The 24,575-nt window shown below is 36.3% G+C and overlaps 1 protein-coding gene across 5 annotated transcripts in view; it reads left to right on the top strand.

Annotated features, from left to right (window-relative positions):
* PAFAH1B1 (platelet activating factor acetylhydrolase 1b regulatory subunit 1) overlaps positions 1-24,575 on the top strand; it is a 70,068-nt gene that overhangs the window by 12,823 nt on the left and 32,670 nt on the right. For 2 of the 5 annotated variants that reach the window (XM_004376143.2, XM_023731150.1), the window contains exon 2: positions 20,210-20,430. In XM_004376143.2, the coding sequence (XP_004376200.1) occupies positions 20,399-20,430 (32 nt within the window). In that variant the 5' untranslated portion in view covers positions 20,210-20,398. Of the gene's footprint in view, positions 1-18,045; positions 20,431-24,575 lie in introns of those variants that run through there. The other 3 variants (XM_023731148.1, XM_023731151.1, XM_023731149.1) reach the window with 2 other exon arrangements.

The following is a 24,575-nucleotide window of genomic DNA, read 5'->3' as shown; positions in this document are numbered from 1 at the left end:
TGAACCACAGTCTTCAAGTCACTTTCTTGCCAGAAACCCATCACCAGCGTTTTACTCTCTTTAGTGAACTATGTTACATGAAAATGCAGAGCACGTATTGCCAGAAACATGGTGCTTAATAGATGGTAGTTTAATTCTAAATGGCTGTTTAAGGACTTTTCTTATATGCGCTGGCTCACCTTTTCATCCTTTTTCTCATTGCCTGCCCATGTATCCTGTGATTCAGCCTTATGAAGGTACTTTCTGTTCCTTATGCTGCTTTCTCTCTTTTTTTAAAAAAATATTGGTGAAAGTATACACAGCCGAAGGAGCCCTGGTCGCACAGTGGTTAATGCTCAGCAGCTAACTAGAAGGCTGACAGTTCAAACCTGCTAGTCACTCTGTGGGAAAAAGATGTAATGTTCTGCTTCTGTAAAGATTTATAGCCTTGGAATCCCTATGGGACAGCTCTACTCTGTCCTGTATAGGGTAACTATGAGTCGGAATCGACTTAATGGCAGTGGGGTTTTTATTTGGGGATACACAGCCAAAGATAAACCATTTCAGCAACTCCTACGTGTACAGTTCAGTTACTGTTGATTACATTCTTCAAGTTGTGCTACCATTGTTGCTATCCTTTTCCAAATTATTCCACCACCTTTGTCTTAAACTCACTGCCCCCTAAGCTTCCCATCCAACCTTTCAAGTCGCTGCTTTCACTCTTCGCAGCTCCCTTCCTCCCCTTTTCCTATGTGTATCAAGTCCTCTGCATACCAAGTTCTCCTTTTCCAGGCAGCCTCCCCTAATTTATTCAACCTGGAAGAAATGTTCTTTTCTCTGAATTCATAATTTTAGGGTACCTAGTATCACTTTTTCTATGGTTTGTTACCTGATATATCAAATGAGACCATGCATTTAAAGATAGAACAGTGCCTAGCACGTAGTAAGTACTCAATAAACGTTAGTCATTACTGTTATGGTGCTGATGAAGATGGTTAACATGAAATGATGGTAGTCTTTATCTTTACTTTTCTGCCTGCTCTTACTGGCAGAACTGATTTGTTCTCTGTCCTTGGACACTAGGAAAGCAATGTGTTTTATTTTTATTACAGTGCTATGTAAAAGTGCAAAAGGCACTATGCAATATCATTTTTAGAGTGAAATTATTGTCTTTGTACTTCTTCACTATTCCTGAGCTGTAGGGAGGTAAGTAGAACAGTAGATAACGGCATGCATTGTACAAGCCCTAAACATTGATTATCTTATTAAATCTCACTGCAACTACTCACTCCTGCATAATCTCACTACATCTACTCACTGCTGCAACTGTTTAAGGTCGATGGTGATATTAGCCCCTTATATAAGTGGGCACATAGGCTAAGGAAGTTTGAAAATTTGAGGTCACACACTTTGTAAATGGCCAAGCTGGTATTTGAGCCTTGTCTATTTGATTCCAGAGTTTTCCACAGTAGGGCCTCAGAAGTGTGGGGTTCATTCCTTCAGTGCTTTCACATCATTTACATATCCAGTTTGTTACCTGTCAGAGGGCCTGTCATGGGACTTACACTCAGTCAGAAAAGTGCTTTTTGTTTTTTCTTTTAAAATTTTTGGCATATTTATAGTTTAATTTGTTATTTATTTTTATTATGGAATATGTCAAACATTTGGAGAAATACCCGAAGTAACATAACAAAATTACTACTACCAGAATTGACAAATGGTAACATTTTGTCATGTTTGCTTCAGAGCGTTGTAGTCTTCTTTTCTTTTTAAAGAAATAAAGCATTATTACAGTTACACTTGAGGTCCCTTTTGTACTTTTTTCCAGTCCCATTCTTCTCCCTCCCTCTACCCAATGGTAAAGTCTCTCCTAAAGTTTATATGTGTCCTTTTGTTCTGTATTTTAGTACTTTTACTTCGTATGTATGTATCCATAAACAATGTATAATAATGCTTTGTGAATTGTTAAAATTTACATGGATATTATTATACTGTATGTTAGTCTATAACTTGGTTTTTCATCTAACAAAATGTTTTCTAGATGTACTGATATGTGTAGATCTAGTTTATGGAGTCCCTGGGTGGTGCAAACAGTTAACACATTGGGTAGCTAACCAAAAGATTGGGGGTTCAGCTCCACCCAGAGGCACCTCAGAAAAAAGGCCTGGCAATCTACTTCTGAAAAATCAGCCATTGAAAACCCTATGGAGCACAGTTCTACTCTGACGTACATGGGGCGGCCATAAGTCGGAATCAACTTGATGACAATTGGTTTAGTCTGTTAAGTGTTGTTTAATTTCTTATATATAATTACACTATAGTTTCTTTATATGTAGACTACAGGAATGAGCATTTAGATTGTTTACAATTTTTGCTGTACAGACACATGCAGTAAACTTGAGGAAGGGTCTGCGGATGAGATGATATAATTTGGTTTTTACATGCAAAATTCATCCCCATGTTAATTGGATGTTTCTTCTTTAGTAATTTTAATGCTTTGAATTGAATGAATAGAATGAATGATACTGTTAGCATCTATTTTAGACCATAAATTCATAAACTTGTTGTACCTTTTTTTTTTTCCCCACCTCTTAACCATTCAGACAACTTGCATTTTTTTCAGTGCCTAGCCAGAGATTGATTGCACACTGGTAGCCTGCAGGCCAAACTCAGCCTGGAAATGTATTTCTCTTGGCTTTTTATAGTTAACTCTTTTTTGAGTCAACATTAAAAAATGGGTGATTTTACATAAAATTTCTATTATTAGCTTCTAAAAAATTAAAAGCTCTGGCAACAGTGTGGTCCACATTTTCCCATAGCAGCAGTTGGCTCAAGCTGAGTCACAAGCTTTAGATTGACATAAGCTGTGCGGTGAAACTGTTGCCATTTATTAGTTATTTATTATGCCATTTGTTTGTTATTGCCCTTGCACTGTTGTTCACACTGGAGGAATTCTTCTCTGTTGATGTTTCTATCAAAAGTGAAAAAATATGTAAGGTTGCTACGAGTCAGAATCTACTCGACGGTAGTGGGCTTATAATAGATAAATAGAGTTGCAGTATTAAAGAAAAGTAGAAGAGAGCATATTTCTCTGGAAGTGGAGAGTATTTTAATATGATTGATATGCAAACATGTATGGAAAGATTACAACCTTGCCTGCTTTGCTCATTTATATTACCTGCATTGTAGTTTGTAGGGGAGAGTTTGTGATTACTGTATTTTGTGCATGTAGCTGTGAGGGCCACTTATGAAGACAGTTTATAATAAATCATAAAGGCAATCATAAATCATTAAGGCAGTGTATAAGCATTCATAAATTACAAAATACCACAGATTAAAAATGACAAGAAAGAAGAAAGAAAAGCAGAGTCAGGATAAAGAGTTAGGATCAGGCCAAAAACGTATACCAGAATCTGTTGCTACAGGCAGAGTACAGATTTGACTGAACTTTTTAGGAGCCAGCAGGAGAGAGAAACCTGCCGGGTTATATTTCACAATGTTCTTAAGATAAAAGTAAACCAGTTTAAAAAGATAACTACTTGGCACTATCAGATTAGAATTTCTTATAGGGGTCCTCATAAAGAGGATTGTGTTTAATTATCAGTACTCTTCATCAGCATCCCAAAAGTGAGGAATGGCTAGTATTTTAACATCGCAATGTGGCAAGACTGTATCTGGAGCCCTGGTTGTGCAGTTGTTATGAGCTCAAGCTCTCACCAGAAGATTTGGAAACCACCAGCCTCTCCTTGGAAACTCTGTGGGGCAGTTCTGCTCTGTCCTGTAGGGTCACTATATCACATGAGAGTCAGTCCCAAAGAGTGAATGGATTGTTTGCCCTTCAGTGTCTGACCAGTGGATATTGTTTCCCTCAACCCAGTTTTGATACATGTTGAGATTAAGCTCCTTGAAGTACCCGAAGTGCAGATGTTCCATATATCATATACACACCATTCATATGTAGGATTTAAATACTTTTGTAAAAATCTATTTGTACCTAAATTGAGTTTGCCAGAATGCCTGTAGGTTAAGAGTTGCCTTAGAAGATCGTTTAGAATCTGCTATATCCGTGCCTTTCATCTTCCCTGTAGTGTGAAGGTAGACAGAACAGTATTCTTCCAGAGTATCCAAAGTGATAAAATCATTAAAAAACCAATTTTAAAAAGGGGAGAGGCAGGACATAACCTTATTTTTATGCTTCTGGAAATTGTTTCAGCAGAAGACCTTTGGCAGAAATCAGGATTTAGGTAGTTTTCAGCATAGATTAAATGTAAGGAGGTATTGTTTTTATTCACATCTGTGATAGATATGGTCTCTACCCTCAAGAAACATACTATCTAATTTATGTAGTACCTTAGCTTGAAGTTGTTAAGGATTTCATTTTACTTGGATCCACAGTCAGCGCCCATGGAAGCAGCAGTCAGGAAATCAAATGACGTATTGCATTGGATAAATCTGCTGCAAAAGACCTCTTTGAAGTATTGAAAAGCAAAGATGTCACTTTGAGGACTAAGGTGCGCCTGACCCAAGCTGTGATATTTTCATTTGCCTCATACACATGCGAAAGCTGGACGGTGAATAAGGAAGACTGAATAAGAATTGATGCCTTTAAATTATGGTGTTGGCGAAGAATATTGAATATTCCATGGACTACCAGAACAAACAAATCTGTCTTGGAAGAAGTACAGTTAAAAAGAATGTTCCTTAGAAGTGAGGATGGCGAGACTTCGTCTCATGTACTTTGGACATATTATCAGGAGGGACCAGTCCCTGGAGAAGGACGTCATGCTTGGTAAAGTAGAGGGTCAGCGAAAAAACGGAAGACCCTCAACGAGATGGACTGACAGTGGCTGCAACAATGGGCTCGAACATAATGATTGTGAGGATGGCACAGGACCAGGCAGTGTTTCGTTCTGTTGTACATAGGGTCACTATGAGTCAGAACCGACTCAACAGCATCCCAACGACAACAATTTATGGCTCTACTCCTTCTGTCTTCAGATGTGCTCATGGCTCCCTTTATTTAAAAACAAGGTTTTCTCCTTTGACTCTACTGGAGCTCCAGTTCTTTATCTTGTTACTTTTTCTGCTGAATCTCTTGAATTTAGTGTCAAAACCACTGTGCTTTTTTTTTCTTTCTTTTTGTAAATGAATAACTGACTGCCTCATGTATTTCTTAGTTTACCATCTTTAGCTTCACCTTTTCAGCAATACTGTAGTTTTTAGCTGCTTAAAATAATTTTCCGTTTGGATATTTTGTTGTCCTGTTGTATTCACCGTATTGTTTTCCCTTCTTCCAGAACCCACTTCAAAAAAAAACTGCCAACCATTTCCATCTTTTTTAGTCTTTCAGTTTATAATGCTGACTTGGTCAGTCCTCAGCTTAAGTCATATTTTCTTTATCACTTCCTTTCCCATCCCCACCCTCCCAACTCATTCTAATTTGATTGTGAGTTCACTTAGGGGTGGTTTGTGTTTTATTCATTTTTATTTGCCTAGCAGAATAATTGCTGAATGAATGTGTTTGGCTCATGTGTTCAACAATATTGTAAGTTTCTTATGAACAAGGACTGTCCTTTAACATTGCTTTTATGTCCCGTGTAGCTTTCCATAGATACGGTACATAGGTTAGCTATGTGCTGAGCTACATGGGACAGAGATAACGTGTTGTTTGATTTGAATACTGGGCACCTGATAGATCCTTTGTAAATAAATTTAGTAATTGACACTGAGAATATAGCTGTTTCTCAGTTATTTCGCCCAGTGGAGGCAAACATTGGTGTGAATAATAGTAACCTAGAAATCAGTTCAGTTGAGTGACAATGTGCAGGTGTTCCAGTTGATTTTGTCATAACATCTGGGCAGTTGCCACTGGATGTAAACAGCAGGGGATCTGCCACTAGAGGGCCATGATCTTACCCTAGCAAAGACGAGCTTCAAGACCAGAAGCAAGTAATGGATGACGCCCCCCCCCGCCACAAAAAAAAAATCCACCTTTGTGTAATTGTGATTTGAGCATAAAGCTCTTTTTTCAAATCTTCATTCCCATTGCTTCCATCCTTCTCCAGGCCCCTGACTTCTACTTCCAGCCTTTCTTTGCTCTTACTGTCCTATACATTACCTCCAGGACAATCACCATAAAACATCAATTTCAGGACATTGCTCCTTTGCTCAAAAATTGCATGATTTCTGTATTGTCAGAATTCCTTTGGGCTGTCTGCATTAGTATTCACCATTACCTTGGGCTCAAAAACAAAGCAAAAAAACCACACAAAACATTTATGTCCTCTATTGTTTGTACGCTTGGAAGTATTATGTAAGCTTTTTTTCTCCTGTTAAAGCAATGTCTTTTTCTTTCTTTTGGTTGTTGTTACTTTGTTTTGACTTAAAAAAGACAACAACCTAGAATCACAGGGTTATTGTAGCTGTGTTTGTCTGTCATTTGAAAATGTAGCATTTGTAAGCAGAAATCAGAAGGTAGTATGAATGATACTAGAAGGTTAAAAGGTCTTTAATTTTTTAAGTTTTTGTATAAAGTTGGAACAGCCAATTGATTTCCTACAGGATTTAAAACTTGGTAAACTTTCTCTCATATATATTAACTAGTGTTCAATTTAAAGAAAAAATTACATTGAAACCAGCCTTAAGTACCTGGACTTTGATGTGTCTTATTGCCCATATTTAAGAATTTTGTTATTTGGATTTTTTTTTTTAAAGAAAGAGTTGAGAATAAAGTGACAAAATATGTCTAGTTTCTGAGAACACGGTAAATTTTAATCTTAGTTTTATTATGATGCCTGCAGTAGTCATTTAGAAATACTTGTTAGGTACCTACTGTGTGTTAATTACCATGATATTTGGTAGAGATACAATGAGGAATGTGTCGAGGTTTCAACTTTGGAGGAGTGTTGTTGGGGAGACAACATCAAAGCAGCTAATTATAGTATATTGTGAGAAGTATCAAATACGTGTATGTACAGAGTACTAGGAAATTAGAGGAGGGAGTTAACTGTGTTTGCTTAATTTTTTTTTTTGTCAGAACTGTGTTAAAATGGTAAATAAAACCTGCAAAGTCTGCTATTTATGTTAGCTGCTGAGAGCTTTGCTAATGTGGTTTAAATACCGTTGATAAGTATTAGGTTGAACTTCTGTAATTGCCATTATTGGCAAGTTTATATGGTTCAGCGCGTAATATTTCAGTATGACAATTGAAACAAGAAAATTAAACATGGTTATTATCTTTTGCCAATACTATTTGACAGTTGTTGGATAATTAATATTTTTATTAAAATGAAGCTTTGAATATTGAATAAATGTGCCATTTTTGGAAAACATTTTTAAAAATTCAGCTTGTTTTCTCTTACTAAGAAGATAACACATATAAAGAATTTTATTAACTATCAAGTACTTTGTAATTATGAATTATTTTATAATTGCCTACAACCATGGAAATAGTTAATTTGGAAAGTCTTTAAACAAAATTTGATTCCCTACAAACATATCATTTTGATTGCCAGACACTGTGCTTGGTACTAAAGATGCAAAGATTCAATCCAGTTTAGTATTTGCCCATAAAGAGGTCAGTCCAGTATAGAGACAGCAGTGTATACAATTATGAAGAATGTGGGAGGCAGCATAGTGTAGAATCAAGTGATTTTTCAGATTTGTTTTAACAGTGGAAGCTTTTCCTGAAAAAACTCTTACGCCGAAACCCAATATATAAACAAATAAAAACAGAATCCTGCCTTCTTGATCTGCTGGCTGTCCTCATCTACTATTTGAAATCACTGGTGTGAGAGTCAGAAACCTTTTTTGAGTCCTAGCCCTGCCACTTTCTAGCTGTTTGACCATGGGTAAATGACCTAACCTTAGTGAGCTTAATTCCTCATCTGTTAAATGGAAATATTAGTTTCCTTGCTGGGTGTTGTAAGGATTAAACAATGTAGGAAAGGGTGCTGGCTTGTATTATACTCAGTAAATGTTAGCTTTTAGGATTATATATGTGTACATGGCACAGTGAGACTAAAGAAGAGGAGAGTGGGCTGGTCAGGGAAGGCTTCACAGAGTTCGTGATGAGCTACCTTTGGCTGAATCTTGAAGGAGAATGGAAAATTGCCAGACAGATGGGTCACAGGCATGTCCCCAAAATTACTCATTCTAATAGTGAAGACTTGGCAATGTGGAGCTGCTGCTTTATACCTTTCTGGAGATAAATGTCCTCACCTGAGTTCAGGGTATGATTTTTCTTATATTCTTTGATTCACTTTAGTGCTAGGCCAGGCCAGACCACGGTGAGAGATGCTAACTTTCTGTGGTTTATTAAGTTTACTACTTAAAAAAAAACCTCTAAACCTGACATTTTTTCTTTTTTTACTTTTTTTTCATTGTGCTTTAAGTGAAAGTTTACAATTCAAGTCAGTCTCTCATACAAAAATTTATACATACAATGTTATGTGACCCTAGCTGCTCTCCGTATGCTGTTACAGCACACTCCTGCTTTGCAACCCCAGATGAAATTTTTTTTTTTTTTTTTTTTAAGAGGAGAAACAAATTTGTTGTTGGGAAGAGGGTGTGAGGGGAAGGGTTCTTCATCTCCCCTAACACCTTGTACAGAGTAAAGCAGTGTTTTGGTCATAAAGTAGTGGTACATTTATAAATTCTTTTTAAGTACATTTACATTAGTTTGTTGAAAATTAGGAATCTTTTTGTCCTTCTCTCAGGTCTTAGTAGGTAAATATTTTTGCCTGAGCTTCACATTAATGGGACTACCGCCATGGCTGAATTGCAGGTGCATACATTTACTTTGGATTTTTGAGAAAGAGGACTGGGAGGTTTCCAGGAAGAGTTGATGAATCATGAGTATTCTCTCTCCCTCAACGATGGGAGATCTTTCCTCATTTATAACAATAAGATTTTGGCAAAGCATTTCAGTGTTATAGACTATCACAATGAGAAAGGGAGTATTAAAGTGAAGGGAGATATAAAAAAATTAAGATGCACACACAGTCACATAGCACTTACATGTATTAACTCATTTATAGCATTATTAACTCATTTAATCTGCCCAACAACCCTGTGAAATAGCTACTGCTATTAAAAGTAGGCTGCCCTAGATAACGTTAATTCATTTACCAAATGAGGGGTTTGTAAACTACTGCTGACTGGCCACATCTTGCCATTTTTGTACTGCCTGTGAGCTAAGAATGGCTTTGACATTTTTAAATGGTTAGAAAAAAAAATAAAAATAATATTCAAGTTTCACTGTCCGTAAAGTATTATTGGAACAGAGCCATTCCTGTTTCTTTACGTATTGCTTATTTTTGCTTTCTTGCACCAGTGGCAGAATTGAATAGTTGCTGCAGAAACTATATGGCTCACAAAACCTAAACTGTTGTTATCTGGCCCTTGACAGAAAAAGTTTGTGGACTCCTGATCTAGATACAAAGAGGAGAGGATACAATGGAGGTAAAAAGCAGCAAAGTTAATGTAGATGCAAAAGAATGTGTTATCATTAGTCATTGAGAACATACCAGGAAGACTAGGTAGTTAGATGTAATGAACAAGCAGACTGTATTTTCTTATTGAAAGATTTTTTTGAAGTCTTTAAAGCTTAACTGTAATGAAAGATGTTTACTTATTTCAAAATGTTGGGTGTCCTCTTTTTCCTGTTAATGTATCTCTTCAAAATAATACCTGAGGGCTTTTGTAAATATTTCTTCAAATTTGACTGACAGGTGTTGTAGTTACTACTGAAATTTGAGTTCCTTGGCCTCCCAATTGGTCTTGCTCTTGGAGTCCAAATAACATTTTCTGACACTGAAGATTTCTCAATTTCTCCTTTGACCCTTTAGTACTAGCTGTAGTTTGTATTGTTGAGAGTATGGTTCTCTATTGAGGATGTGCATCAGAAACACCTGGAGTATTTTTAAATTCAGATGCTTTCTCAGAATCTCTGAGGATGAGGCCTACCCGTGATTATTTTCAGAAAATTCTTCCAGTGATTCTGATGCACATTCATACCTAAGATCCATAGCTACTTCCTTCTTCATCTATTTGAGCAAATCCAGTTTGAAAAAATACGTATGTGGCATTTGCTGTTTTGTTTCCCAGACGTGTTTTCCAATCTAAAGAATCACAGCTTAAATGTATGTAAACTCCCAGAGGTCAGTAGCCTGAGTTTAGTGAATTAGTTCTTTCTTTTGATGTCATGCAGTTAATAGAATAATAGAATCCAAGTTGGAAGTTACATTAGCAAGAGTAAGTAGTGTAATTTTGTAGTCTTCATTTCTATGAGATATTTATTTGGCATCATAGGATTCCAGTGAATCTGGAAATAATGGATTTCGTAGGATAGAACACAATTCATAGGAAACTCAACATTTTTAGAAGGAATAGTTTACCTTGCAGAATCATTTAGTTTTGTCATTTTGCATATCAGGCTGTGTATCTGTACAATAATTACAAATTGTCTCTTCTTGTTTTCATGTATTTAAGTGTGTTTTAACAGTGAAATAAATTTGAAAGTGTGAACCACATTCTCTAAAACCATATCAGTAAAACAAATGTTTGTCTTTATTTCATATTCCCTTCCACTGTTTGATTATAGGCATACATAGTTGTATCATTCAGAACAAGTGGTTTGAATAGAAAGCTACATACAACAAAATCTAAGCAAGTCAAAAGTTAGTTTCTTTGGAACCTTCAGGTGTTCAAAATGGCTTCATGCCTGAAGTCAAGGAAGAAGAGGAAAACTTTATATATTTTCTGTTTTGGCAGTGTTGAGCACGCTTAAGCAAATGAACACAGCTGGAAAGAAGTAAAGATTACATCTAACATATGATTGATGGGTGTGTCATGGGAATGAGGATGTTTTCTGATTAATGTCCATAAAGGAAAGCCAAGAAGTGATGAGTTTAGACAGGCTGATAAAGCAGAACAAGGAGAGAAAAGAGAAGAGATGAAATCAGCAATAATGAGGTAGTGCTTACAAGTTGTAGTGGCAGTGAATATCAGACATTCTTAGTGGAAATGAAGAAACAGGATAGGATGAGTTGTCCTGTACCTTCAGACCTAGGTGAAGCAGTTACGTGTTTTGCACCTGAGTAACTTTTGTTCAGGACATTGCTCTTGTTTGTTGTGAGGTGGGAAGCATCTTTTGACATTTGACAGTTTAAGCAGTATGAGGGGTGAAGAGTATTCATTCCAATATAGTGACAGGCTAAGCCTATAGCAATAAAGGTTCTGTTACAGAAGTTTTAAAACGCAAAGATACACCACTTTGGTGATGAAGCTGTGCTTGACCCAAGCCGTGATCTTTTCAGTCACCTCATATGCATGCAAAAGTTGGATAGTTAAAAAGGAAAACAGAAAAATTGATGGCATTCAAACTATGGTATTGGCAAAGAATATATACCATGGACTGCCAGAAGAATGAACAAATTAGTCTTAAAAGAAATACAACCAGAATGCTCTTTAAAAGTGAGGATGGCAAGACTTTGGCTCTCTGACTTTGGACACATCATCAGGAAAGACCCATCACTTGAAAAGAACATCATGATTGGTAAAGTAGAGGGTCAGCAAAAACAAGGGAAACCCTCAGTGAGATGGATTGACATAATAGTTGCAACATTGAACAAATGTGCTGATGATCATGAAGATGGTACAGGACCAGGCAGTCTTTCATTCTATTATATGTAAGGTCGCTGTGAGTCAGAGCCTACTCAGTGGCACTTAACAGCAGCAACAAATATTATTAGAGTCACTGGGTGGTGCAAACGGTTAACGTACTCAGTTGCTCACCGAAAGGTTGGAGGTTTGAGTTCACCCATAGGCACCTCAGAAGACAGGCCTGGCAGTCTGCTTCTGAAAAATGAACTAATGGAAGCACTTTGGAGCACAGTTCTACTCTGACACACATGGGGTTGCCATGAGTCAGAATCGACTTGATAGCAACCGGTTTTATATTATCATAACAGAACTAGAGGTTTAACGGAAACCATCTAGTAATATGGATTCTAGTCTTCTAATGAAAAGCAAAGAACAAAGCCAAAAATGAATTGATGGTAAAAGAAAAAGTAGACATCTGAATATGACTTACATTGTGTTATCATAAATCTAACCCTGATTTCAAAGTTCAAAAACTATTTCTACTTCATTTCTTCAGATTCACAATCTAAAGCTATGGAGCATCTGTGTGCAACACTTGCCTTTAATGTTGGAGTTACTAGACTTGATTGGGAGGAATGATCCTCAGGGAAAAAAGTGATAAATTAATCTTTGGTCCAAGGCTAATTGAAAACGCAAAAGATTTTAATAGCATGTGAAGTTTGGATGGGGGACTTAAATGTGACAAAATGAGATGCGGTGGTTAGCTGCAACTAATGGAAAAGTGATGAAATTATGAGACTGCTGTATTCTCCCCCACCTTCCCCCACCATCCCCAATTTGCTCTATAAACCTTGGTCAGATTTTTTTATTTTTAAACATTGTGTAGACCCAGCATAACTATAGGGAAATAGCTTTTACTTCTGTAACCAAATTGAGATCTTAATTCCCTAAATTACTATATAAAAAATAGTTTTTTAAAATTCTTTTTAACCACCTTTTTTTTTTTTTGAAGATAAACCAAAAAAAAAAAAACAAACGCAGGGCCATGGAGTTGATTCGACTCATAGCGACCCTATAGGACAGAGTAGAACTGCCTTGTAGGGTTTCCAAGGAGCAGCTGGTGGATTAGGACTGCCAGCCTCACAATCATTGCTATGTTTGAGCCCATTGTTGCAGCCACTGTGTCAGTCCACCTTGTCAAGGGTTGTCCTCTTTTTCACTGACGCTCTACCAAGCATGATGTCCTCCTCCAGACACGGGTCCCTCCTGATAACATGTCCAACATATGTGAGACAAAGTCTCACCATTCTTGCTTATAATGAGCATTCTGGCTGTACTTCTTCCAAGACAGATTTGTTTGTTCTTCTGGCAGTCCATGGTATATCAGTCTGCTTTGCCAACATCATAATTCAAAGGCATCAATTCTTCAGTCTTCCTTTTTCATTGTCCAGCTTTTGCATGCATGTGAGGTGATTGAAAACACCATGGTTTGGGTCAGGCTCACCTAAGTCCTTAAAGTGACATCTTTGCTTTTTAACACTTTAAGATCTTTTGCAGCAGATTTACCTGATGCAGTGCGTCGTTTGATTTCTGGACTGCTGCTTCCATGGGCGTTGATTGTGGATCCAAGTAAAATGAAATCTGTGACAGCTTCAGTATTTTCTCTGTTTATCGTAATGTTGCTTACTGGTCTAGTTGTGAGGGTTTTTGTTTCCTTTATGTTGAGGCGTAATCCATACTGAAGGCTGTAGTCTTTGATCTTCATCAGTAAGTGTTTCAAGTCCTCTTCACTTTCACCAAGCAAGGTTGTGTCGTCTGCATATTGCAGGTTGTTAATGAGTCTTCCTCCAATCCTGATGCTGTGTTCTTTTCATATAGTCCAGCTTCTTGGATTATTTGCTCAGCATACGGATTGAATAAGTATGGTGAAAGGATACCCTGATGCACACCTTTTTTGATTTTAAACCACACAGTATCCCCTCATTCTGTTCCAACGACTGCCTCTTGGTCTATGTACAGGTTCCTCATGAGCACAATTAAGTGTTCTGGAATTCCCATTCTTTGCAATGTTATCCATGATTTGTTATGATCTACACATTCGAATGCCTTTGTGTAGTCAGTAAAACTCAGCTAACTATCTTTCTGGTATTCTCTGCTTTTACCCTTGATCCATCTGAAATCAGTAATGACATCCCTTGTTCCACGTCCTTTTCTGAATCCTGCTTGAATTTCTGGCAGTTCCCTGTAGATGTACTGCTGCAACCACTTTTGAATGATCTTCTGCAAAATTTGTAGGCGTATGGATATTATCCTATTACTGACAGTGTTATACTTCAGGATAGATCTTGAAATGTTCTTTTTGACAATGAATGCGATGCCATTCCTCTTCAATATGTCATTCTCAGCATGGTAGACCGGACGATTGTCCAATTCAGAATGGCCAGTACTAGTTCATTTCAGCTCACTAATGCCTATGATATCAATGTTTATGTACTCTAGTTTCATTTTTGATGTTTTCCAGTTTTCCTAGATTCATACTTCATACATTCTATGTTCCAGTTATTAAGGGATGTTTGCAGGAGTTTCTTCTCATTTTGAGTCATGCCATATCAGCAAATGAAGGTCCCGAAAGCTTTACTCCATCCATGTTATTAAAGCCACTCTACTTTGAGGAGGCAACTCTTCCCCAGTTGTATTTTGAGTGCCTTCCAACTTGAAGGGCTCATTTCCCGGCTCTATACCAGACAGTGTTCCACTGCTATTCCTGAGGTTTTCACTTGCCAGTTTTTTTTTTTTTAGAAGTAGATGGTCAAGTCCTTCTTCCTGTCTGTTTTAGTCTGGAAGCTCAGTTGAAACCTGTCTACCATCGGTAACCCTGCTGGTAATTGAAATACCAGTGGCACGGCTTCCAGCATCACAGCAACACGCAGACCACCACAGTACAACAAACTGACAAATGGGTGGTGGTTCTTTAGTGTATTCTGTACAAAATCTGTATAATGATAATTGGGAAATTATGTCAATAGCAAAGATAGTTAGAAATATCAAGAGGAGTATATATAATATCAGCAGTCATGTAGATTATTGAAATATTTTCTGATTTACCAGTGAATTTGAGAGCTACTGAATTTGGAACTACTTTTCTAAAAACCTAGTAATTTACTGGGTGTCACGAAGCAGGTAGTTTATTGAGAATAGCTGCTTAATAAATTTTATTAACTTTTAAAAATTACCTAGTGTGAAAGGATCCTCAGTAATTTTTGTTTGACAGTAGTTTCTGCCTTGCCTCTTTGCTGTTTTGGAAAATATTGTTTGGATTAGGATTATGAGCTATAGTATAATGTGTGCCATTCAAGGAAGATAGATAATCTGACCTTATTTAAATACAGCTTTGTCAAGTGACAGTTTCCTAAGGCATTAACCATTGGTAATTATTGAATTACTATATAAACCTTTAGTGACTCTATTAAAGTCTTATTTCCACATCTAATAATAATTAAATCCAATAACTTCCTTTTTATGTTAATATTCTGTTAATATATAATTAGTTTTCCCTCACACATATCCTTTAATGTACTTTCTGTATTATTTCCCCCTATTTCTAATTTTAAGCTCCTAGTTGGGAGGGACTAATGTATAAAAGGCTATTTTGGTAAGTGTGAAACCTATTTTGTTTGACACATATACACTTTAAATGGGAGGGATTTAATAATTCATTCACTATTCTGTTCTATAAAATTATTTTTTAGTGTTCTGTTCTTTCCTTTTAACTTTACCCCTTTCTCTGTGATGAGATACTTAAGCAATAAACACATTCTTGTCTAGGAATTGGCATTGGTGTAGCAGATAAGTGCGTATAATATTAGACTACAGAATACTTACCACAGCAGCTGGGGATGGCAGTAGGTGCACCAGCCAATGAAAGGGATTTGAGCAGGACTCCAAGAGCATCCACTAGTAAAATTAAAGGTGCCTCTGACCTTAACTTCAACAATTCATTCTTAGCTATATACCCTCAAGACCCTTGCCTGCATGTGCCCAAAGATAAATGTACGAGAGAGATCATTTCAGCATTGTTTATAATGGCAAAAAAAACTAGAAATAACCTAAATGTCCACCAGCAGGAGAATGGATAAGCAACTTGTAGTATATACTTAATATAGCAGTAAAAATAATGAACTTGAATCTATGTATCAGTATGGATAAAGCTCAAAAACATAATTTGAGTGAAAAAAAAACTTTTAGAAGAATACTGGAAAACAATGCTAAATCTTTCTGAACATGCATAAATTTCAAAAATGGCAATCAGACAGTACATACATACGTACATCATACAATATGTCACCTTTTGGGAACTGGCTTTTTCCACTCAGCGTAATTTTCTGGAGACTCGTCCGAATTGCATGTATCAGTGTTGTTGTTGTTGTTAGGTGCTGTCGAGTCGGTTCTGATTCATAGTGACCATATGCACCACAGAACAAAACACTGCCTGGTCCTGTGCCATGCTCACAGTCGTTATTATGTTTGAGCCTATTGTTGCAGCCACTGTGTCAATGCATGTCATTGAAGGTCTTCCTCTTTTTCACTGACGCTGTAATTTACCAGGCATGATGGCCTTCTCCAGGGACTGATCCCTCCTGACAACATGTCCAAAGTACATAAAACATAGTCTTGCCATCCTTGCTTCTAAGGAGCATCCTGGTTGTATGAGAGTTCTGCATACCACAGGAAGTCTTCTCAGTCATTATCTTGCCTTTGGGGGGATTTATGAACTCCCTTAAAATACATACAGACTTTTGTTTATCGTCATAATGTTCTCCTTTAAGGGGAGAGATCTTGACTTCCATCACATTCTCAAAGGAACCCAGTGACCCCCAAAAAGGTTAAGAACGCCTCCTCCAGGGGGAAAATATTACCTGGTTTATTTGTGCTGTTGCATATATATATGTATATATAGATTGTTTATTGCAGAATAGCAGTTCTAAAGTGTTTCTTTTGCTTTCGTTTGAGAACCATTTATTTCTCTTGTCATGTGGTATTTTGCAGTTACAGTATATGAACATTAATCAAGCTAAAAAGTAACAAAAGGTAAATCTGCTAAGAAGTACGTAATCTTTATATTCTTAAAATAAGTGTGATAATTCAATCACATACACGTGGTTTCTGTTCTGTCTCTCTCTCTCTCTCTGTCTCTCTGTCTCTCTGTCTCTCTGTCTCTCTCTCTGTCTCTCTCTTGGCTCTGGAGGAAGAGCCTTGTCATCAGTCTTTCCTTGGTCTGGGACCATCTCAGTGCAGAAACCTCAGGTCCAAAGGACGTGCTGTGCTCCTCGTACTGCTTTCTTGGTGGTATGAGGTCCCCATGTCTCTCTGCTTGCTTCTGTCTTTTATATCTCAAAAGAGATTGGCTTAAGACCCTATCTAGTTTTGTAGACCTTATCAGTATAACTGCCAGTAATCCATCTTACTGCATCATAGTGACAGAATATACAACATATAGGGAAATCACATCACATTACAAAATGGTAGACAATCATGTAATACTGGGAATCATGACCTAGCCAAGTTGACAGATATTTTTGGGGGGACACAGTTCAATCCATGACAATACCTGTTAAAGAAAAATTACCCATCTTTGTAGATTCGTGTCACTTTTAAAAATTCAAGGTCTTCAACATCAAAAATGGCCTTCCTGCACTTCCTATTCATTTTCTTTTCTCTCAATCTTGATAGCAAGCATTTCAAGCCTTTTAATGCTCTCTTCCTTATTCTCCCTCAGCGAATGACCTTACTTCCTATCTTCCAGAAATATAAAAAACCTGTTTGCATCTTGTTCTCCTTTCTGACACAGTGGAAGAGGTGGCCCCTTATTTTCTTCATTGAGATCCCATTCCTTTCCCCTTCTCTTCCTTCTCCTCATCCCCCGCTTAGATCCTTGCTCCATTGACTGTTTCCTTCTTCTGATTTTTTTTTAAACTCTTACGGAAAATGTCAAATCCATAAGTAAAATTAGAGAGTAGTTAAATGAACCTTCATGTATCCATTACCTAGCTTCAGCAATTAACTCAATCTTGTTTCATGTATATCCCCCTATTCAGTCTCACTACCCAAATTATTTTGAAGCAAATCTCAGAAATCTCATTTCCCTTATAAATTTTTCACTACATGTTTCTAAAAGACTTTTTAAAATAACCACGGTATCATTATTGCTACTAATTCACAGTTACTCATTAATATCGTCAGCTATCCAGTCATTATCCAAATTTTCCCAAATGTTTCTTCATTGGTTTATTTTATAGTGTGTTTGAATCCAGATCTAAATAAGGTCTGCAAATTGCAGTTGGTTGATAATGTTACTTGTCTCTTTTTTAGCTATAAAAAACCCCCCAAAAAACCAAACCCATTGCTGTTGAGTCAGTTCCAACTCATAGCAACCCTGTAAGACAGAGTAGAACTGCCCCATAGGGTTTCCAAGGAGCGCTTGTAGGTTTGTCTTTCCATCTGTTTTTCTTTTTTCCTTGTAATTTATTTGTTGAAGGAACTGGGTCATTCATTCTGTAGGGCTTTTCATAATCAGGATATTGGTGATTATTATATCCCCAAGGTGTCTTTAACATATTTCTTTGCCCTCTATACTTCTTGCAAATTGATAGTTGGAGCCAGAGGCTTGATCAGATTCAGATTTGATTTTTTTGGCAAGAATACTTCATAGCTCATGTAGTGTTTCTCCATCAGGGGATACATTATGTCCGGTTGTCTCTTTGTTATGTTAGTAGCAAATAGTGATATTAAAATTCCTCATTTCTTTCTTCATTGCTCCTTTGTCTTTTTTTCTTCGCCATCAGTGTTTAAGCACGTCCCTTCATTTGGTTGAGAAAAACAAGAACCAGAAAAACTGTGTTCTAACATTTCCGCCTACATCTCCCTTTCGCCACTCTTTCACAGCCACACTTCTTAACATATATGTTTATGGTACCATCTCTACTTCATCTCCTTATACGCATCATCCCATTTAGATCTGGTTCCTGCATGTTAAACCATGTCCCTGCCATTTTATTGAAACCGATCTCATCAACCATGCTGAAAGCAGAGGATCCTTTTCAGGCCTTATTTTGTTAGTTGGGCAACCTTTGGAAACTGTTGATTGCCTCTCCTTTTTGAAATACTCCCTTGGCTTCTGTAATGTTCTCTTTCCTTTTTTTGCATTTACCTCTTTAACTGCATCCTCTTGGCCTCAGTTGTGGACTCTTCTGCTCCCTGTCATTTAAGTGTTGATGTTTCTCTGTGTGGCTCTTGCCTAGGCCCTCAGCTCATCTTGCTCTACACATTCTCCATGGGTCGTCTCATTCATTGCCGTGACCTCACTTAACCATCTCTAAGCCAATACCTTCCAAACCTCTTTTTTCTAAGTTGGTTCTCTTCAGAGCTGACTTGTTTGAAAAATTCCTACTGGAAATCTTACAGACACCTTGGAGTCAATATATCTAAAACGGAATTAATCGTACTTTTCCTCATCCCTTCACACATAGGAGTTTTCCTATTCAACTTAATTCTAAGCCAAAAATCCAATCTGCGGGAGAAGGATCTGGCAGTCTGCTTCTATAAAGATTTACAGCCTTGGAAACCCTGCGGGGCAGTTCTGCTTTGTCCTATAGGGTTGCTATGAGTGGGAATTGACTCGATGGCAACTTTTTTTTAAAATACTTCCTGGAATCTAGTGGAAATTCTAGCCAGCTGTTTTTTGCAGTGTGATAAGAGATACTAAACTTTTATTTATTTTTTTAATAGGAGATTTAAAGAATGATTCTTTAAGAGATAATTATTTATCTCATTTTTACCTACATTTACTGTCATTCAGTTGATGACAATACCTTTTAGATATTGTATAGAAATTGATTTTATGTGGTTCAAATTATAAAAAGCTCTGAAATGCTGTTAAATAATATTATCAAAAAACTAGGTCAGAGAACAAGATTACTGTGTGAGCACAGAAAATCTGGAGTAGTCCATTCAGTTTCTTGTTTTTAAAACACATGCTTCTAAGGGACACAAAATAAATTAAAATAATATTAAATTGGTTTCTTGATTAAGTGTATTGGTTAAGAGAGCATGAGATTAAGTAGATATTTGCATTACAAATAATACCAGCTATTTAAGGTTATTGGTGGCTGACATTCAACCCTGAAGCTTACTTCAGTTATAGTTGTCACTGTTTGATTTGTGTACAGTTTATGAAATCCTTATCTGTTTTCCTTTTTTCAGGTTGTACTTTTTTTGTAAATTAGAAAATTTGATTTCTGTCTCTGTGGAAGATTTACAGTCTTCTAGAGAAGATACGTTAACTGAAGTGTAATGAAGTTGGTATCAGTGTATCTGGCATGTGACATGGTTGGGAGTGGGTAGACATTAAATTTAAAAGTAATGCTGTTTGGCTCAGTAAACTATTAAAAAATTAAATAAAATACTGTGTATTTTCACATTAATTGATTTTCAAAATGGATTGAAAATGTTATCTAATATTTGTATTAGCATCACAGTAAACCTCATCCTTGAAAGTGTGTACTATAAATAATAATTTTGAAATAATTTAAATTTTAAGTGAAATAATCTTTTTTTTCTCCCCCCTTAGGTGGAATGAACCTTACTTGTTGAATATCTCCTGGTTACTGGTTGGATTCACTTGTAAAAGGATCATTTTCCCCTGCGTGGAAGCCACTTGGTGGCATATTTAATTATAAATCCAGGGATCTCAAAGCTTTTTGATTTCCCAAAGGAGGGATATACCACTGTATCAAATAAGCGTGACATTACAGCCAAAATGGTGCTGTCCCAGAGACAACGAGATGAACTGTAAGTTACTCTGTTCTGTGCTTTAAAAAAAAAAAAAAATCCTTTCTTATAAGGGACAAAGTAGTAAATTAGAATATAGTCTTGGAAGATTAAAGCTGTCGTGTGCCGTGGAGTCAATTCTGATTCATAGCAACGCTATAGGGCAGAGTAGAGCTGCCGCGTAGGATTTCTTAGGCTGAAATCTTTACCGGAGCAGATCGCCAGGTCTTTTATCCCACGGAGCTGGTGGGTTCAAACAGCCAACCTTGCAGTTGATAGCTGAGCACTTAACTGTTGTGCCACAAAGAGCTCCTTTAAGCTATTGTTACCAGTGTTTAAATATTGGTTTGGACAGTTTGATCTGATTTTAAAACTGAATCTTACTTTGACATAGTGTTGTTTAATTTAGCCTTGTCACTTTGTGTATAAGCTTAAAGCAAAATTAACAAATAAGTGATTTAGGATAAGTTTTATACTGAGTTTGTCTTTTAGATATGTTATGTTTAATCGGAAGAGAGATGCTTTTTTTTTTTTTGGTCTGGAATCCATATGTTAGAAAAATGAAAGCTTTTTTGTTGTTGTTACTGTTAATGCCTTTCCTTTGCCTTGTATTTTTTATCTTTTATCTTCCAATGGCTATTATAGGATTTAAACTTTATGACTTGGCTAATTACGATAGTTAATGCAAATACACTAGTGAGAAAGGCGTGAAATGGCTTGCTGCTGCCGTATTATATAGCATTCCATTCTTGTAGGTGAAGATTGTGTATAAATAAAAGTAAAATTTTAATGGATTTTCTTTTGAACAGACTATAGTTAATATTACAAGTTGCAGTGGAGAGGTTTTAGATCAGCCTTATGTTTCTCTGTGCTTTTCTGTCTAGGTGTCCGTAGTGTTCACTAAAGTCTATTATTTTGCTTCCACCTTCTCTGGTAAGGAGGAGGTTTGTTAGACTGAGAAGGCTGGAATGAACCTTGGTAAGAGAATTAAAACCTAAGATGGGTAAAGAGATTTTAAGAGAATACCTGGCTACTTTAAATGAATTCAGGTCTTTTGTCCCTAATAAATTACATCTACATCCCAGATTATTGAAAGAATGAGATTTATAAGAGGAAAAGAAAGTGTATGCCAGTGAATTTGACATTAATCTTTAAATTATTCCTCTTTAAATTGTTATTGACCCAGCCTGGATTTGCAAAGAACAGGCTAGGTCAGACTATGTTTCCTTTAAGATTTAAAATTTTGTTCTTACATAAAACTATTATATACATGATAAATAGAAAAGTCATATAAAAGTATGCAAAAACATTTCTTTAATCTCTTCTTGGCTCCCAATTCTTCTCAGAGCAGTCATGATAACCTTCATTTTTTGGACTTGTTACTAATCTGGTATATAGGATGAGTGTTGTACACACAGTATGTTGGTTTTCAGAAAAGTATTTAAGAGATATCCTGTGGACAAAATGGATAAATATGGACTGAATGACAGTAATAGTACAGAAGAGTGGCTATGTCTACTGAGAAGTTTGAATCATTGGACTTTGTCTTGTTTCAAGTTTTAAAAATAATAGAGGGCACTCTTTCAGTTTTGTAAATTACATGAAGCTATAAAATATATTGAACTGAATCAGAATCCCAGATTAAATATAAATATGATATAATTTAATAAAAACAAACATTGAAATCTAGAGTTTATAAGACATGACTTAAGGATTTTAGATAGTAATAAATAATGTAAGTTGAGTTACTATAAAAGCTAATTTTTTTATAGATTCTTTTTTTTATAGTTTCTTATTTTTTAAACTAGTGTAGGATAGTGTGTAGACAAATAGACACTCAAGAATGTACTTAGGTAGGAGAGTGTTATGGATTGAATTTTGTCTCCCAAAAAGATATGTTGAAGCCCTAATCACCATACCTCTGAATGTGACCTTTTGGAATAGAGTCATTGCAGATGCAGTTAGTTAATATGATGTCATTAGGGTAGATCTTAAACTCTTTATGACTGATGTCCTTATAAGAAGTTAGCAAGTAGAAGGCCAGTATGAAGACAGACAGATGGATGATGGTCATGTAAAATGGAAGCAGAGATTAGAGTTATGCTGCCACAAACCAAGGAATGCCTGGGGCTGCCAGAAGCTGGGAGAGACAAGAAAGATCTTCCCCTAGAGCCTTCAGAGAGAACATGGTCTTGCTGACACCTTGAATTCAGACTACTAGGCTCCAGAACTGTCAGAGAATAAATTTCTGTTGTTTTAAACCATATAACCTGTTGCTGTCCATGGCAACCCCCATGTGAGTCAACACAGAACTGTGTATGTGCTCCATAGGTTTAAACCACATCTGTAACCAAAAACCTCATCTGGTGCCATCAGTCAGTTCTGACTCAGTGACCCTACAGGACAGAGTAGAAGTGCCCCAGAGGATTTCCAAGGCTGTGATCTTTACGGAGGCTGACTGCCACATCTTTCTCCTGTGGAGGCTAGTGGATTTGAACTGCCAACCTTTCGGTTAGCAGCTGAGCGCTTAACCACTGTGCCATCAAGGCTCCTTTAAACCACACAGTTTGTGGTAGTTTGTTACAGCTGCCCTAGGAGACTAGCAGAGGGTAGAATTGTAATCATCTTCTTGAAGGACATTTTCGTGCTATTTGTTTAAATTTAAAATTACTGGTGACCGCTGCTATTTTCACCTCTTGGATTGTAGCAGAAACATGTAAGTACACAATTCCTAGAAACTGGGACTAAGATCCAATGAGAGAGACTGGATTAGAACCCAGTTTCTAGATTTCCCATGTTAAATGTCACATATTAATAGACTTTGAATATACAAGTAGGACATTTAGGACTATTTGAAATTTGGTAATTAGGAAAAAATAATAAGTAATATTTTTAATGTTAGAAAATACAGAAAAAGAAAAAAAGAAAAGGATATTTCCAGATGCTACCTGTCGACAACCCAGTGTTATCGTTGTTATATAGTCCCTCCAGATTTTCCATTCTCTCAGTTGTTTTTTTATTGCTGTTTTTTGAAATTTATAATGAGATCATTTAAATCATACCACATAGTAGGTAAGAGCTTTTGGAGTCAAAGAGACTTGGGTTCTAGCACTGGCACTGTAGTTGCCTACACTAGTATGAATTTAAACAAGTCAGTTAACTTCTCAGTCTGTTTCCTCATCTGTAACATAGGGATACTTTATCGCAGAATTATGAGAATTAAATTTAACAGCGTGTAAAATGCTTGGCATGGTGCCTGGTATGAAGTAAGTACTTCATAAGTCTTGGCTGCTTTTGTTATACGTAATGTTCAGTTGTCTTTTTTTTTTTTTAAATGAAGTTTTACTGCTTATTTTCTTATTATAAAAGCAGGAAATTAATTGCAAAAATCAAAGTTATAATCCCACAATTCATAGAAATTTTTGTTTTAAAATTATTGTGTTAGAAAATTTTTTGTATATGTGTTTGCCTTTTGTTCTTTTGAAAATTGTTCATGGCATTGCTACTTTTTTTTTTCTATTGGGGTGTTTGTATTTTTTTTGTTGATTTAATTCTAAGAGGATTTTAGTTTACTGAGGATAGTTACACTTTTTCCTATGTTGCAGATAGGTTTCATTTAGTGAAATCTGTGTCTTTTCTTTGATTATTTCCTTTAGAGTCACGCTTGGAATGATCTTCACTAATCATGCTTACATAAATATATTCATTTTTATTTTTTAAGGCACTTTATGCTTTAATTTTATAATTAAGTCTAAGTCATCCGTAATTTGTTTTTGATGATTATGTGAGGAAGGGATCTAACTGCCTTTTCCCTGAGTCATTATCAACTTAACCAAACATTATTTATTGAATAGTCCTTTCTTTATTGGTTTGAAAGCATCTTCTTATAAAGACTTGCTTTGGGTTTTAGATTTGTTGTGCTTTCAGGAAACAGAAGAACAATTTTGATTATTGTAGCTTTATAATAAATTTCAACATCAGATAATAAGTTTTTTTTTTTTTTAATTGTACTTCATGTGAAGGCTTACAGAACAAATAGTTGCTCATGAAACAGTAGTATACATATTGTTTTATGACATTGGTTAACAACCCCAGAACATGTCAACCCTCTCCCTTCTCGACATTTTTTTTTTTTTTTTGGTGAAAATATACATAGCCAAAGATAC

Source organism: Trichechus manatus, unplaced genomic scaffold (assembly GCF_000243295.1).
Source record: "Trichechus manatus latirostris isolate Lorelei unplaced genomic scaffold, TriManLat1.0 scaffold00040, whole genome shotgun sequence".
NCBI classification, from domain to species: Eukaryota; Metazoa; Chordata; class Mammalia; order Sirenia; family Trichechidae; genus Trichechus; species Trichechus manatus.
Note: the sequence above shows the minus strand (reverse complement) of the source record. Positions and strands in the feature narration are given on the sequence as shown.